We start from the raw sequence: 15,947 nt of genomic DNA, 5'->3' as shown, positions 1-15,947 counted from the left end.
GTCCATCCTGCCTGGTACAGGCTGGCGGTAGTGTAAAGGTGTGGGGGATGTTTCCCTGTCCATCCTGCCTGGTACAGGCTGGCGGTAGTGTAAAGGTGTGGGGAATGTTTCCCTGTCCATCCTGCCTGGTACAGGCTGGCGGTAGTGTAAAGGTGTGGGGAATGTTTCCCTGTCCATCCTGCCTGGTACAGGCTGGCGGTAGTGTAAAGGTGTGGGGAATGTTTCCCTGTCCATCCTGCCTGGTACAGGCTGGCGGTAGTGTAAAGGTGTGGGGAATGTTTCCCTGTCCACCCTGCCTGGTACAGGCTGGCGGTAGTGTAAAGGTGTGAGGAATGTTTCCCTGTCCATCCTTCATGGTACAGGCTGGCGGTAGTGTAAAGGTGTGGGGAATGTTTCCCTGTCCATCCTGCCTGGTACAGGCTGGCGGTAGTGTAAAGGTGTGGGTAATGTTTCCCTGTCCATCCTGCCTGGTACAGGCTGGCGGTAGTGTAAAGGTGTGGGGAATGTTTCCCTGTCCATCCTGCCTGGTACAGGCTGGCGGTAGTGTAAAGGTGTGGGGAATGTTTCCCTGTCCACCCTGCCTGGTACAGGCTGGCGGTAGTGTAAAGGTGTGAGGAATGTTTCCCTGTCCATCCTTCATGGTACAGGCTGGCGGTAGTGTAAAGGTGTGGGGAATGTTTCCCTGTCCATCCTGCCTGGTACAGGCTGGCGGTAGTGTAAAGGTGTGGGTAATGTTTCCCTGTCCATCCTGCCTGGTACAGGCTGGCGGTAGTGTAAAGGTGTGGGGAATGTTTCCCTGTCCATCCTGCCTGGTACAGGCTGGCGGTAGTGTAAAGGTATGGGGAATGTTTCCCTGTCCATCCTGCCTGGTACAGGCTGGCGGTAGTGTAAAGGTGTGGGGGATGTTTCCCTGTCCATCCTGCCTGGTACAGGCTGGCGGTAGTGTAAAGGTGTGGGGAATGTTTCCCTGTCCTTCCTGCCTGGTACAGGCTGGCGGTAGTGTAAAGGTGTGGGGGATGTTTCCCTGTCCATCCTGCCTGGTACAGGCTGGCGGTAGTGTAAAGGTGTGGGGGATGTTTCCCTGTCCATCCTGCCTGGTACAGGCTGGCGGTAGTGTAAAGGTGTGGGGGATGTTTCCCTGTCCATCCTGCCTGGTACAGGCTGGCGGTAGTGTAAAGGTGTGGGGAATGTTTCCCTGTCCATCCTGCCTGGTACAGGCTGGCGGTAGTGTAAAGGTGTGGGGGATGTTTCCCTGTCCATCCTGCCTGGTACAGGCTGGCGGTAGTGTAAAGGTGTGGGGGATGTTTCCCTGTCCATCCTGCCTGGTACAGGCTGGCGGTAGTGTAAAGGTGTGGGGAATGTTTCCCTGTCCATCCTGCCTGGTACAGGCTGGCGGTAGTGTAAAGGTGTGGGGGATGTTTCCCTGTCCATCCTGCCTGGTACAGGCTGGCGGTAGTGTAAAGGTGTGGGGAATGTTTCCCTGTCCATCCTGCCTGGTACAGGCTGGCGGTAGTGTAAAGGTGTGGGGAATGTTTCCCTGTCCTTCCTGCCTGGTACAGGCTGGCGGTAGTGTAAAGGTGTGGGGAATGTTTCCCTGTCCATCCTGCCTGGTACAGGCTGGCGGTAGTGTAAAGGTGTGGGGGATGTTTCCCTGTCCATGCTGCCTGGTACAGGCTGGCGGTAGTGTAAAGGTGTGGGGGATGTTTCCCTGTCCATCCTGCCTGGTACAGGCTGGCGGTAGTGTAAAGGTGTGGGGGATGTTTCCCTGTCCATCCTGCCTGGTACAGGCTGGCGGTAGTGTAAAGGTGTGGGGGATGTTTCCCTGTCCATCCTGCCTGGTACAGGCTGGCGGTAGTGTAAAGGTGTGGGGAATGTTTCCCTGTCCATCCTGCCTGGTACAGGCTGGCGGTAGTGTAAAGGTGTGGGGAATGTTTCCCTGTCCATCCTGCCTGGTACAGGCTGGCGGTAGTGTAAAGGTGTGGGGAATGTTTCCCTGTCCATCCTGCCTGGTACAGGCTGGCGGTAGTGTAAAGGTGTGGGGGATGTTTCCCTGTCCATCCTGCCTGGTACAGGCTGGCGGTAGTGTAAAGGTGTGGGGGATGTTTCCCTGTCCATCCTGCCTGGTACAGGCTGGCGGTAGTGTAAAGGTGTGGGGGATGTTTCCCTGTCCTTCCTGCCTGGTACAGGCTGGCGGTAGTGTAAAGGTGTGGGGGATGTTTCCCTGTCCATCCTGCCTGGTACAGGCTGGCGGTAGTGTAAAGGTGTGGGGAATGTTTCCCTGTCCATCCTGCCTGGTACAGGCTGGCGGTAGTGTAAAGGTGTGGGGGATGTTTCCCTGTCCATCCTGCCTGGTACAGGCTGGCGGTAGTGTAAAGGTGTGGGGAATGTTTCCCTGTCCATCCTGCCTGGTACAGGCTGGCGGTAGTGTAAAGGTGTGGGGAATGTTTCCCTGTCCATCCTGCCTGGTACAGGCTGGCGGTAGTGTAAAGGTGTGGGGGATGTTTCCCTGTCCATCCTGCCTGGTACAGGCTGGCGGTAGTGTAAAGGTGTGGGCGATGTTTTCCTGGCACACGTTTGGTCCCTTGACACCAATTGAGAAACAAACATTTCCAACACCTTGTAGAATCCATGGCCCCTGAAGGATTCAGGCTGTTTCTCGAGGCACAGCGGTGTCCAGTTGTCTGGATGTCCCTTTGGGTGGTGGACCATTCTTGATACACACAGGAAACTGTTGAGCGTGAAGAACCCAGCAGCGTTGCAGTTCTTTGACACAAATCGGTGCGCCGGCCACCTACTACCACAGGCACTTAAATATGTTGTCTTGTCATTCACTTTCTGAATGGCACACATACACAATCCATGCCCAATTGTCTTAAGGGTTAAAAATCTAGATTTAACCTGTCTCCTCCCGTTCATCTACACTCTCAGGAAAACAAAATGCTATCTAGAACCTTAAAGGGTTTTTCAACTGTACCCATAGGAGAACCCTTTGCAGGTAGAACCCTTTCTACCTGGAACAAAAAGGGTTCTCTTTTGGGGACAGCCGTAGAACCCTTTTGGAACCCTTTTTTTCTAATTTAAGTGGATTTAACAGGTGACATCAATAAGGGATCATAGATTTCACCTGGATTCACCTGGTCAGTGTGTGTCATGGAAAGAGCAGGTGTTCCTAATGTTTTGTACACTCAGTATAGATAGATAGATAGATAGATAGATAGATAGATAGATAGATAGATATCTTGTCTCAGGAAGGAAAGATACACAGAGCATTTATCAGAAAAGCAGGGAACTGTAATTTAGTGATATCCTGCTGAGACAGACAGACAGAGACAGGTCGTTTACTAGGCTGCACCCCAGCTGCCTGTCTTCCTGCCTGTCTTCTTGCCCTGCCTGCCTGTCTGCCTGTCTTCCTGCCTGTATCCTGCCTTCCTGCTTGTCTGTCTGTCTTCCTGCCCTGCCTGTCTGTCTGCCTACCTTCCCTGCCTGTCTTCCTGCCCTGCCTGCCTGTCTTCCTGCTTGTCTGTCTGTCTTCCTGCCCTGTCTGTCTGTCTGCCTACCTTCCCTGCCTGTCTTTCTGCCCTGCCTGTCTGCCTACCTTCCCGTCTTCCTGCCCTGCATGTCTGTCTGTATGCCTGTCTGTCTGTATGCCTGTCTGTCTGTCTGCCTACCCTGCCTGTCTGTTATAAGGATATTGTAACAGGGTTAAATACTAAAACATGTCATTTCAATGTGTTTGTATTGATGTTGGTTGGTTGAATGTAAAGCTTCTCAAGTCTATAAAGGTGTATCGGAAAACCTGTACAGTGACAAGGGAAACAGCAGACACCAATAGTTTTCCAAATCTATAATAATTGTTTTATTTCTAATTCATTATAGAGAAATGATAATGATTCATGTGAAATGAATGAGTGCATTGATAAAGAAGCCTAATGGCAACCTGGCAAATGTAACCACACTTATGCAGACACACACACACGATCTCCGGTACAATCGTAATATACATATAATATACATCTCCCCATTAGGTCTATCTGACTCACCATCCCCATTATGATAGACCTATCGATGTCTGAATATCCTGGAGGAATATGCCTACCTGTGGTTGGCGCGCGTACAGATGTGTTGACGTCAATGAGAACGTATCGTTCTATTTAAACCGTGTCAACTAAGTGATCCTATCAGACAGATTTGATTTTTTTTTTATACACCAAATCGTATAATCCATCAGAAAATAAATCCAACGGTCACCTCGAGATCACATTCGGTTCTGGCTGGCAACCTGTTTTGTCTCAGTGTCATAGCGACGTTGGCGATGAATACATGTATAATAAACTAACGTACACACACACACACGGCCTAATACATGTTGTGATGATCATATTTTAAAACACTTGTACAGACAGGAGCTTCCTTCGATCAAATATCCTCCAAATTCTCATTCATCATCATCATCCTCATCATCATCCGTAGATGTCGTTAACCGACAGCTGGAGACTTACCTCATCTCTGTCCCCCTGCCCGAACTGAAGCCCCAAATCCACAAAATGTTCGACCCGAATATAACCGTCAGCATCCTCATCACACACGTCGAATACCTCCTTGAGCTTTTTCAGGAAGCCTAGAAGCTGTTCTTGGTCGGGGAAGACGTTTCCTTCCATCTTAAGAGTTCGGTTTGTCAGATAACGTCGTTATTGAACGGACTTTGTTTGAATGGGTTCTGTATTCGCCATCATTCCGGTTGCCGTTCTCCGCTGGTGCCGTTGTTGACTGGCTCGGTTGGTGCCGTGACATCAGCAGCATCCCGTTACGGAATGGGAAGGACCACTGGTCGACGCGCCGCGGGTAGAGACGATAAATGGCTACGATTCACGATCATGAAGGAGAAAAAAAATCGACACCTGTCAGGTCGGGTGTTTTTATGTTAGGATACTGAGAAAGATACAATTTGATGTGATTGTGACACCATCTAGCTCCTTGATTGTTTTCCAACCATAGGACTATTGAACAGAAAATTGGAAGTTAATCATTACTGTAAATCAATGATGATATTTAAAAAGTAAAAACAGAACTAAATATGACACGTTTTCCAATCGCCAATGTATGTATTGTCCTGGTACACGCCCCAGCTCCATGGTTACCCTGAATAGCTACTTTTACGTTCCATTAAATTGTCCTGACCTCTGGTGTGGATGCTATTCTTGATAACTACCGGAACTATGGCATAGCTTAAGAAACCCCACCTATCTGGTCATAGGATATCAAACTTTATTATCTTACAAACAAGTTTTAAAAAAAAATCAAGATGGGACATTCACAGTTATATCAATGTGTAAAAAAAAATAAAAGTAAAGAGACCAAAGATTAAATAACATTTGAAGGTACTTAAGCAACCTACCCTGTACCCTCCCTTCCACAATACAACATTAGAAGGTGTTTAAGTGGGTCATTAAAATGGTGCTCAGCACACCCAGAACTAAAACTAATCAATAGCTTTAATCTAGACTTTGATGAGCTGAATCCAAGGTTCTGGTCAATTTCATTTTAACTCTTGTCTACTGAGGAAATAAACTGAAACGCAAAACTATTGAATTTAACTAATCTCCATAAAAATAAAAAAAACATCCTGAATTAGTAGAGTCAACCACATGTTGACAGTAAGGCTGGGATAAGGGGTTTGGTAAGGTAAAATAGCTACCAGTATATAGCTCTTCATCAGAGAGACTGTAGAGTCAACCACATGTTGACAGTAAGGCTGGTTTCCCAGACCCAGATTAAGGCTCTACTCCTGAACTAAACAAAATCCTAGTAAATGGAACATCTCCAGCTTAATCTGGGTCCAGGGTAAACTGTCTATGGAGGTGTCAGAATAAGCCCCAGTCCATCCAAGCAGAAACGGACTGGCCATGGGGCAGATCCGGCAAATGCCAGATTTGGACTGGTCCATCTTTAACTTAGTCTAAATTGGGGTTGTGTGCTGAATTATTATAATTTGGCCAATACTGGGCAACTCAAGTGTGGGAAATGGGCCAGTGTGTTAGAAGAAATGCCTGGTCCAAGTCGACCAAGAACGTCCATCTTGTTCCTCAGCTCAAATTCCCAACAACTAGCCTGGGTTCCAGCAGTGAGTCCCAACGTTCAGTCACCTAAAGAGAGAGAGAGACACAGAGACACAGAAATGGGATTCTATTCAATTCTATGGGAGTGACATCACAAACACATCCCCATGGTAACCGGAAAACCACAACATTCCGAATTCTGCACATACAGCTGTTTTATTGGAACATATTTAACCCCCATTATGCCTGGTTTAAACTATCCCAACAGGTTTCTCTTTTAAACTAAACGATTATAAGGGACATTCATTGGACAATGAACAGCTTCCCTCAACATGTGGGTGATGGGGTTAAAATGCAGTCAGGGACAATAGAGAGGGGGTCAAAGCTTATCCATACAGTGTCACACAGCCAGTACAGTGTGAGAAGAGGCCTGCTTAGTGAAGAGAGGGTGGTCAATGGAACCAAAACAAAACAACCCCCCCCCAGAGTGTTACGCCAGACCCTGGCTCTGACATACAATCTGATAATACAGTATTGTAGAAATGAAGTCTAAATTTTGATGAATGTGCACAGTTCAATTGTGCATGCAGGCAGGGTCTGTGAAATAACTCTGTACAGTAACAGTATTTTAGGTCTTACCCTGGAGCCCCGGGACACAGCGTACTCTACACTCTCGGATCCGTCCGCGTTCTGATACACCAGGTCAAACTTCCCCGGCTCCACCGGCGCTGAGGGGCAGACAGACATGTTAAGGTTGGTCCATCTTGGTAAGGTCCAGCAATGACAGGTAGTGCCAAGGTGCCTTCAGATGGCTGAGGGAAACATCGTCTGAGTCCTGATTCTCCACCTTTCTCCCAAAGTTACACACTGGAACACTTCTCATCATGGATTTAACAATGGAAGCTCACTCCAGCCAATCATTACATCAATCCAATGACAGGAAGTTGTGCCAGTGCACTCTGTGAGAAGGGTGGAGTATCGCCATTCAACAGTTATTTCCTTCATTTCCCCACCCCCCATTCGTTTAAACTGTTAAGTGAGGGATCTTCATCCTACCTTGATAAGCAGAGAGCAGCCATCCGTTTGGCTTTACCTTGATAAGCAGAGAGCAGCCATCCGTTTGATCTTACCTTGATAAGCAGAGAGCAGTCATCTGTTTGGCCTTACCTTGATAAGCAGAGAGCAGCTCTAGCTCAATCTGTTTGATCTTACCTTGATAAGCAGAGAGCAGCTCTAGCTCAATCTGTTTGATCTTACCTTGATAAGCAGAGAGCAGCCACCTGTTTGGCCTTACCTTGATAAGCAGAGAGCAGCTCTAGCTCAATCTGTTTGGTGCTGTGGTCGAAATGAATGATTTTCCCCTCCTGATAGACAAACGGGGAGACACAGTGAGAAAGAACATTACCCACATGTATTTAGTCCTAGTTCAGGACATCAATTTTTCTTCTAAAGTTCTGTCCACCTTGTGGTTAGAGAAAACAGTTTCTAACCGTGTTCACACAGCTGTTTCTCCTCAAGTTATACCAGACAGAGAGAGAAAACAGTTCCTAACAGTGTTCACACAGCTGTTTCTCCTCAAGTTATACCAGACAGAGGAGAGAAAACAGTTCCTAACCCTGTTCACACAGCTGTTTCTCCTCATGTTATACCAGACAGAGGAGAGAAAACAGTTCCTAACCCTGTTCACACAGCTGTTTCTCCTCATGTTATACCAGACAGAGGAGAGAAAACAGTTCCTAACCCTGTTCACACAGCTGTTTCTCCTCATGTTATACCAGACAGAGGAGAGAAAACAGTTCCTAACCCTGTTCACACAGCTGTTTCTCCTCATGTTATACCAGACAGAGGAGAGAAAACAGTTTCTAACCGTGTTCACACAGCTCTGTCTCCTCATGTTATACCAGACACAGAGAGAAAACAGTTCCTAACCCTGTTCACACAGCTCTGTCTCCTCAAGTTATACCAGACAGAGAGAAAACAGTTCCTAACCCTGTTCACACAGCTGTTTCTCCTCAAGTTATACCAGACAGAGGAGAGAAAACAGTTCCTAAGTGTTCACACAGCTGTTTGTCCTCAAGTTATACCAGACAGAGGAGAGAGAAAACAGTTCCTAACCCTGTTCACACAGCTCTGTCTCCTCATGTTATACCAGACAGAGGAGAGAAAACAGTTCCTAACCGTGTTCACACAGCTCTGTCTCCTCAAGTTATACCAGACACAGAGAGAGAAAACAGTTCCTAACCCTGTTCACACAGCTGTTTCTCCTCAAGTTATACCAGACACAGAGAGAGAAAACAGTTCCTAAGTGTTCACACAGCTCTGTCTCCTCATGTTATACCAGACAGAGGAGAGAGAAAACAGTTCCTAAGTGTTCACACAGCTCTGTCTCCTCAAGTTATACCAGACAGAGAGAGAAAACAGTTCCTAACAGTGTTCACACAGCTGTTTCTCCTCAAGTTATACCAGACAGAGGAGAGAAAACAGTTCCTAACCCTGTTCACACAGCTGTTTCTCCTCAAGTTATACCAGACAGAGGAGAGAGAGAAAACAGTTCCTAACCCTGTTCACACAGCTGTTTCTCCTCAAGTTATACCAGACAGAGGAGAGAAAACAGTTCCTAACCCTGTTCACACAGCTCTTTCTCCTCATGTTATACCAGACACAGAGAGAAAACAGTTTCTAACCCTGTTCACACAGCTGTTTCTCATGTTATCCCAGACAGAGGAGAGAAAACAGTTCCTAACCCTGTTCACACAGCTGTCTCCTCATGTTATACCAGACAGAGGAGAGAAAACAGTTCCTAACCCTGTTCACACAGCTGTCTCCTCATGTTATACCAGACAGAGGAGAGAAAACAGTGAGTCTTTCAACTATTTTTACTTACTTTATACTCAGACACCTCTGGTGTGTAGTTCTCTGTCAGCTCCAGCAGCTGTGAACACACACACACACGACAGAGTGATAATGAGTTACATGGAGGTGTGTAGTACCTTAGCAACAGACAACTCTACAGTCATCTCTCACTCTTCTTCTATTTTAATTAAAGAGCTTTTATTCACATGGAAAACGGAGGGACTTACAGTGGTAAGAAAAAGATATGTGAACCCTTTGGAATTACCTGGATTTCTGGATGAATTACCTGGACTTCTGGATGAATTACCTGGACTTCTGGACGAATTACCTGGACTTCTGCATGAATTACCTGGATTCTGGATGAATTACCTGGACTTCTGGATGAATTACCTGGACTTCTGGATGAATTACCTGGACTTCTGGATGAATTACCTGGACTTCTGGATGAATTACCTGGACTTCTGGATGAATTACCTGGACTTCTGGATGAATTACCTGGACTTCTGCATGAATTACCTGGACTTCTGCATGAATTACCTGGACTTCTGCATGAATTACCTGGACTTCTGGATTAATTGGTCATCAAATTTGATCTGCTCTTCATCTAAGTCACAACAATAGACAAAACACAGTGCGCTTACACTAATAACACACAAATGAGTGTATTTCTCTTGTCTATATTGAATACATCATTTAAACATTCACAGTGTAGGTTGGAAAAAGTATGTGAACACCGAGGCTAATGACTTCTCCAAAAGCTAATTGGAGTCAGGAGTCGGCTAATCTGGAGTCCAATCAATGAGACGATATTGGAGATGTTGGTTAGAGCTGCCCAGCCCTTTAAAAAAAATATTTTTAAAAAAATCACAAAATGTGAGTTTGCTATTCACAAGAAGTATTGCCTGATGTGAACCATGCCTCGAACAAAAGAGATCTCAGAAGACCTAAGATTAAAGAATGATTGATTTGCATAAAGCTGGAAAGGGTTACAAAGTATCTCTAAAAGCCTTGATGTTCATCATTCATCACGGTCAGACAAATGGTCTATAAATGGAGAAAGTTCAGCACTGTTACTACTCTTCCTAGGAGTGGCCGTCCTGCAAAGATGACTACTGCAAGAGCACAGCGCAGAATGCTCAATGAGGTTAAGAAGAATCCTAGAGTGTCAGCTTAAGACTTAGAGAAATCTCTGGAACATGCTTAACATCTTTGTTGACGAGTCTACGATACGTAAAACACTAAACAAGAATGGTGTTCATGGGAGGACACCACGGAAGAAGCCATTGCTGCACGTCTGAAGTTCTCAAAAAGAGCACCTGGATGTTCCACAGCTCTACTGGCAAAATATTCTGTGGACAGATGAAACTACAGTTGAGTTGTTTGGAAGGAACAGACATCACTATGCGTGGATAAAAAAAGGCACAGCACACCAACATCAAAACCTCATCCCAACTGTAAAGTATAGTGGAGGGAGCATCAAGGTTTGGGGCTGCTTTGTTGCCTCAGGGCCTGGACAGTTTGCTATCGTCGGCAGAAAAATGATTTCCCAAGTTTATCAAGACATTTTGCAGGAGAATGTAAGGCTATCTGTACGCCAATTGAAGTTCAACAGAAGTTGGGCGATGAAACAGGACAACGACCCAAAACACAGAAGTAAAATCAACAACAGAACGGCTTCAACAGAAGAAAATACGCCTTCTGGAGTGACCCAGTCAATAGTCCTGACCTCAAGCCGATTTGAGATGCTGTGGCATGACCTCGAGAGAGAGAGAGCGGTTTACACCAGACATCCCTTGAACATTGCTGAACTGAAGCGGTTTTGTAAAGAGGAATGGTCCAAAATTCCTCCTGACCGTTGTACAGGTCTGACCTACAACTACAGGACACATTTAGTTGAGGTTATTGCTGCCAAAGGAGGATCAACCAGTTATTAAATCCATACTTTTTCAATGTGGGTTCAATAAAGACATGAAAACCTATAATTGTTTTGTTATTAGTTTTAAAGCAGCAGACTGTCTGTTGTGACTTCGGTGAAGATCAGATAAAATGTGGTGATGAATGAATGCAGAAATCCAGGTAATTCCAAAGGCTTCACATATTCTCTTGCCACTGTACATCAGCAGCATCTTTAACACTTTCCCTCCTCGTCCATGGAGAGTCGACTGAATTACAGCTACAGCTAGGAGTTTCCTGGTCACATGACCTGAGCAGGAAGAAGGCTCCAGTGTCTGAATGGAGTGACGCTATACACTAACTATGGTCTTCCTTCTACCAGTACACTAAGGCCCTTCCAGTTGAACCACTGGGAAACAGTGTTACTGAGTGGACCACCCTGGCTAGATAAAGACACATGACCTGAGTGAAGGTGAAACGCATTGCTTCCATCTGAACCCAGTGTATCAGACTGAGCTGTGTGGTGAGTACGGAACCGCCAGCAGGTCTATAAGAGGTGGGTTACCTCGACGGTCTATAAGAGGCGGGTTACCTCGACGGTCTATAAGAGGCGGGTTACCTCGACGGTCTATAAGAGGCGGGTTACCTCGACGGTCTATAAGAGGCGGGTTACCTCGACGGTCTATAAGAGGCGGGTTACCTCGACGGTCTATAAGAGGCGGGTTACCTCGACGGTCTATAAGAGGCGGGTTACCTCGACGGTCTATAAGAGGCGGGTTACCTCGACGGTCTATAAGAGGCGGGTTACCTCGACGGTCTATAAGAGGCGGGTTACCTCGACGGTCTATAAGAGGCGGGTTACCTCGACGGTCTATAAGAGGCGGGTTACCTCGACGGTCTATAAGAGGCGGGTTACCTCGACGGTCTATAAGAGGCGGGTTACCTCGACGGTCTATAAGAGGCGGGTTACCTCGGTCTATAAGAGGTGGGTTACCTCGACGGTCTATAAGAGGTGGGTTACCTCGACGGTCTATAAGAGGTGGGTTACCTCGACGGTCTATAAGAGGCGGGTTACCTCGACGGTCTATAAGAGGTGGGTTACCTCGGTCTATAAGAGGTGGGTTACCTCTACGGTCTATAAGAGGTGGGTTACCTCGACGGTCTATAAGAGGCGGGTTACCTCGACGGTCTATAAGAGGTGGGTTACCTCGACGGTCTATAAGAGGCGGGTTACCTCTACGGTCTATAAGAGGTGGGTTACCTCGACGGTCTATAAGAGGTGGGTTACCTCTACGGTCTATAAGAGGTGGGTTACCTCTACGGTCTATAAGAGGTGGTTTACCTCGGTCTATAAGAGGTGGGTTACCTCTACGGTCTATAAGAGGTGGGTTACCTCGGTCTATAAGAGGTGGTTTACCTCTACGGTCTATAAGAGGTGGGTTACCTCTACGGTCTATAAGAGGTGGGTTACCTCGGTCTATAAGAGGTGGGTTACCTCGACGGTCTATAAGAGGTGGGTTACCTCGACGGTCTATAAGAGGTGGGTTACCTCGGTCTATAAGAGGTGGGTTACCTCGACGGTCTATAAGAGGCGGGTTACCTCGACGGTCTATAAGAGGCGGGTTACCTCGACGGTCTATAAGAGGTGGGTTACCTCGACGGTCTATAAGAGGTGGGTTACCTCGACGGTCTATAAGAGGCGGGTTACCTCGACGGTCTATAAGAGGTGGGTTACCTCGACGGTCTATAAGAGGCGGGTTACCTCGACGGTCTATAAGAGGTGGGTTACCTCTACGGTCTATAAGAGGCGGGTTACCTCGACGGTCTATAAGAGGTGGGTTACCTCGACGGTCTATAAGAGGTGGGTTACCTCGACGGTCTATAAGAGGTGGGTTACCTCTACGGTCTATAAGAGGTGGGTTACCTCTACGGTCTATAAGAGGTGGGTTACCTCGACGGTCTATAAGAGGTGGGTTACCTCTACGGTCTATAAGAGGTGGGTTACCTCGGTCTATAAGAGGTGGGTTACCTCGACGGTCTATAAGAGGTGGGTTACCTCGGTCTATAAGAGGCGGGTTACCTCGGCGATCTATAAGAGGTGGGTTACCTCTACGGTCTATAAGAGGTGGGTTACCTCGGTCTATAAGAGGTGGTTTACCTCGACGGTCTATAAGAGGTGGGTTACCTCGACGGTCTATAAGAGGTGGGTTACCTCGGTCTATAAGAGGTGGGTTACCTCGGTCTATAAGAGGTGGGTTACCTCGGCGATCTATAAGAGGTGGGTTACCTCGACGGTCTATAAGAGGTGGGTTACCTCGGTGTATAAGAGGTGGGTTACCTCGGCGATCTATAAGAGGTGGGTTACCTCGGCGATCTATAAGAGGTGGGTTACCTCGGTCTATAAGAGGTGGGTTACCTCGGTCTATAAGAGGTGGGTTACCTCGGTCTATAAGAGGTGGGTTACCTCGGTCTATAAGAGGTGGGTTACCTCGGCGATCTATAAGAGGTGGGTTACCTCGGTCTATAAGAGGTGGGTTACCTCGGTCTATAAGAGGTGGGTTACCTCGGTCTATAAGAGGTGGGTTACCTCGGTCTATAAGAGGCGGGTTACCTCGGCGATCTATAAGAGGTGGGTTACCTCGACGGTCTATAAGAGGTGGGTTACCTCAACGGTCTATAAGAGGTGGGTTACCTCGGTCTATAAGAGGTGGGTTACCTCGGTCTATAAGAGGTGGGTTACCTCGGTCTATAAGAGGTGGGTTACCTCTACGGTCTATAAGAGGTGGGTTACCTCTACGGTCTATAAGAGGTGGGTTACCTCGACGGTCTATAAGAGGTGGGTTACCTCGGTCTATAAGAGGTGGGTTACCTCGGTCTATAAGAGGTGGGTTACCTCGGCGATCTATAAGAGGTGGGTTACCTCGGCGATCTATAAGAGGTGGGTTACCTTGAAGGCGATCTTCTGTCCGTCCTGAGGGGGAGCAGCTAGGAGGGGCATCTTACTGTAGTCCCTCTTGGGGACACTCTCTGATGGGTTCTACAACACACACACACACATACATGTCATACCTCCCACATCTTCGTTGCAGCAACAACAGAAGTAGGTTACAGAATGCCACAGGGTCGGTGTCGAGTCCATTTCAATTCAGGAAGTAAACTGAAATGCCAATTCCAGTTCTGTGCTTTTCAATGAGAATTTAAAAAAACAACAATCTAAATGATTTGAATTGATCAACCCTGGAATACCGTGTAGCAGTCAGTTGACTTACCTGAAACACCACAGAGCTGTTATTCAGGGAGTCCTTCTGGTACGATGGTGGCTGAGGAGTCTGCTGTCGCTGTCCACCCACATAGTTGAAATAAAACCCTGCATCTTCCCCTCTCCCTCCTCTACCCCCACGAGGACCCCTGTCCCACTCCCCACCTCTACCCCCACTACGAGGACCCCTGTCCCACTCCCCTCTAACCCCCCTACCTCCACCACCCCAACTCTGGCCTCCATCCCCTCTACCCCTAACCCCTCTACCCCCACCTCTCTCCGCACCCCTAGGGCTTCCCCTGCCTCTCCAGGTGGGTTGTGCTGCCATAGCAGGGACTATTCCCATCCCCAGGCCCGGTTGTTTGATAACCAGCTGGATCTCCTCCTCACTACTACTACTAGAGCATGGGCTCTCAGGCCTCCTGTGGGCCTTCTGCACTGCTGGGGTAGAGCCTGGCCCTGGAGCATTAGCTCTCTGGACAGGGGATACAGAGGTCCTGGGACCTGAGGAAGGGAGGCTGGGCCTGGAGGGGGTGGTTTTGTCTCTAGGACCAGCTCCGGACCCAGTGGGTATGGTGGTAGGAGGAGTGGCAGCAGGTTTGGATAGAGGAGTTTGGTTTTTAACGGGAGGTTTGCCTGTGGTGGCTTTGCTAGAGGCATCGTCACCCGATGAGTCTGACGAGTCCGAATCAGATGATGAGGGAGGTGGGCGTGGTTTCTTAATGGGGACTCTGGGTTTAACTACAGGGGTGGCTTTAGATGTGACAGGGGGTGTAGAGCTAGCAGAGTGTGATTTGGAGGGTAGTTTCTGCATGGGGGTTTTACTGGGGGCCGCCTCCTCCTCACTACTGCATTCACTGGAATCAGAAGAGTCGTCCGTTTCCCCATTCGGGGTCTTTGCTGTGGCTTTACCGTTAACAGATACTGCTGTGGCCGCTGGAGCCTTCTTGGTGTTTTTGTCCACTTTGACTACAGTGGGAGAGGGTCCTGTGGACGAGGTGGGAGAGGGTCCTGTGGACGAGGTGGGAGAGGGTCCTGTGGACGAGGTGGGAGAGGGTCCTGTGGACGAGGTGGGAGGGGGTCCTGTGGACGAGGCAGTGGTTTTGGTCGACACCTTCTTATCTTTCTTTTTCTGCTTCTTCTGTTTCTTCTTGTCTTCTTTCCTCCTCTCTTCAACCGCAGCCTGGTTGGAATCGGCCTCCTGACTCTCCTTCTTTCTCTTCTTTTTCTTCCACTCTTCACTCACTCGGTTCTGTGTGGGCTCCTCCTCCTCCTCCTCGGCAGCTCTCCTCCTCTTCTTGGACTTCACAGCAGATGTGCTCGACTGACTTCCACTCGAACGGGTTAGGGTGTCCACCTTCACTCTGTCAATCAACACAACACGGAGGGTTGTAACGGTAGATATTCTCAAAGTACTAGGGGTGGTGTGTGTGAAAACATATTGGCCTAGGCTAAGACCAGGCTTGGAGTGCAATCCCTCTATTGTTTTGTTGCGAGCCGGTGTAGCTAGCTACCTAGCTAGGCTGTATAACTAAACCAAATAAAATTGAATGAACCAACCACGTGGGTTAGATCACAGACTGAAATCCTAATGAAAGTTACAGCGCCATTGGCTCTTGTCCAAAGCACTAGCGCAGGTCTAGAGCTAAGCGTGGATCAGACTGGATAAAAACATGTCTGGCTAGGCGGGTGTGTGTGTGTGTGTGTGTGACGCACCTGATGCTGTCGTTATCTCGGACTACGTAGATGCTCTCTGTGTGCGGCAGGTAGCAGTCTTCAATGAACAGACTCAAAATGCTCCTGCGACTGAAGTCGAATTTTTCCCTGATCACGCTGGCTATGTCTGCTACCACGCGGCATTTGTTCAGATCCACGAGGACCCAGCA

At 48.0% G+C, this 15,947-nt stretch overlaps 2 protein-coding genes across 2 annotated transcripts in view; both read right to left on the bottom strand.

Moving 5' to 3' along the window:
- Positions 1-4,818, bottom strand: part of LOC118938367 (rab11 family-interacting protein 4A-like) — a 98,262-nt gene extending 93,444 nt beyond the window's left edge. Inside the window, exon 1 of the mRNA XM_036942052.1 lies at positions 4,500-4,818. Coding sequence (XP_036797947.1) covers positions 4,500-4,658 — 159 coding nt within the window. The 5' untranslated portion in view covers positions 4,659-4,818. The remainder of the gene's footprint in view (positions 1-4,499) is intronic.
- Positions 4,819-5,245: 427 nt separating this feature from the next.
- On the bottom strand, positions 5,246-14,875 carry LOC118938106 (coilin-like). The gene is made up of 6 exons (XM_036939795.1): positions 14,072-14,875; positions 13,750-13,839; positions 8,941-8,988; positions 7,351-7,420; positions 6,696-6,784; positions 5,246-6,143 (listed from the first exon to the last, which is right to left on the bottom strand). The coding sequence occupies exons 1-6, from the start codon at positions 14,873-14,875 to the stop codon at positions 6,084-6,086; spliced, it is 1,161 nt and encodes a 386-aa protein (XP_036795690.1). The 3' UTR covers positions 5,246-6,083.
- Positions 14,876-15,947: the final 1,072 nt, after the last annotated feature.

Source organism: Oncorhynchus mykiss, chromosome 13, assembly GCF_013265735.2.
Source record: "Oncorhynchus mykiss isolate Arlee chromosome 13, USDA_OmykA_1.1, whole genome shotgun sequence".
Lineage (NCBI taxonomy): Eukaryota > Metazoa > Chordata > Actinopteri > Salmoniformes > Salmonidae > Oncorhynchus > Oncorhynchus mykiss.
The sequence above is the reverse complement of the archived record's forward strand: the minus strand, read 5'-3'. Positions and strand labels throughout refer to the sequence as shown.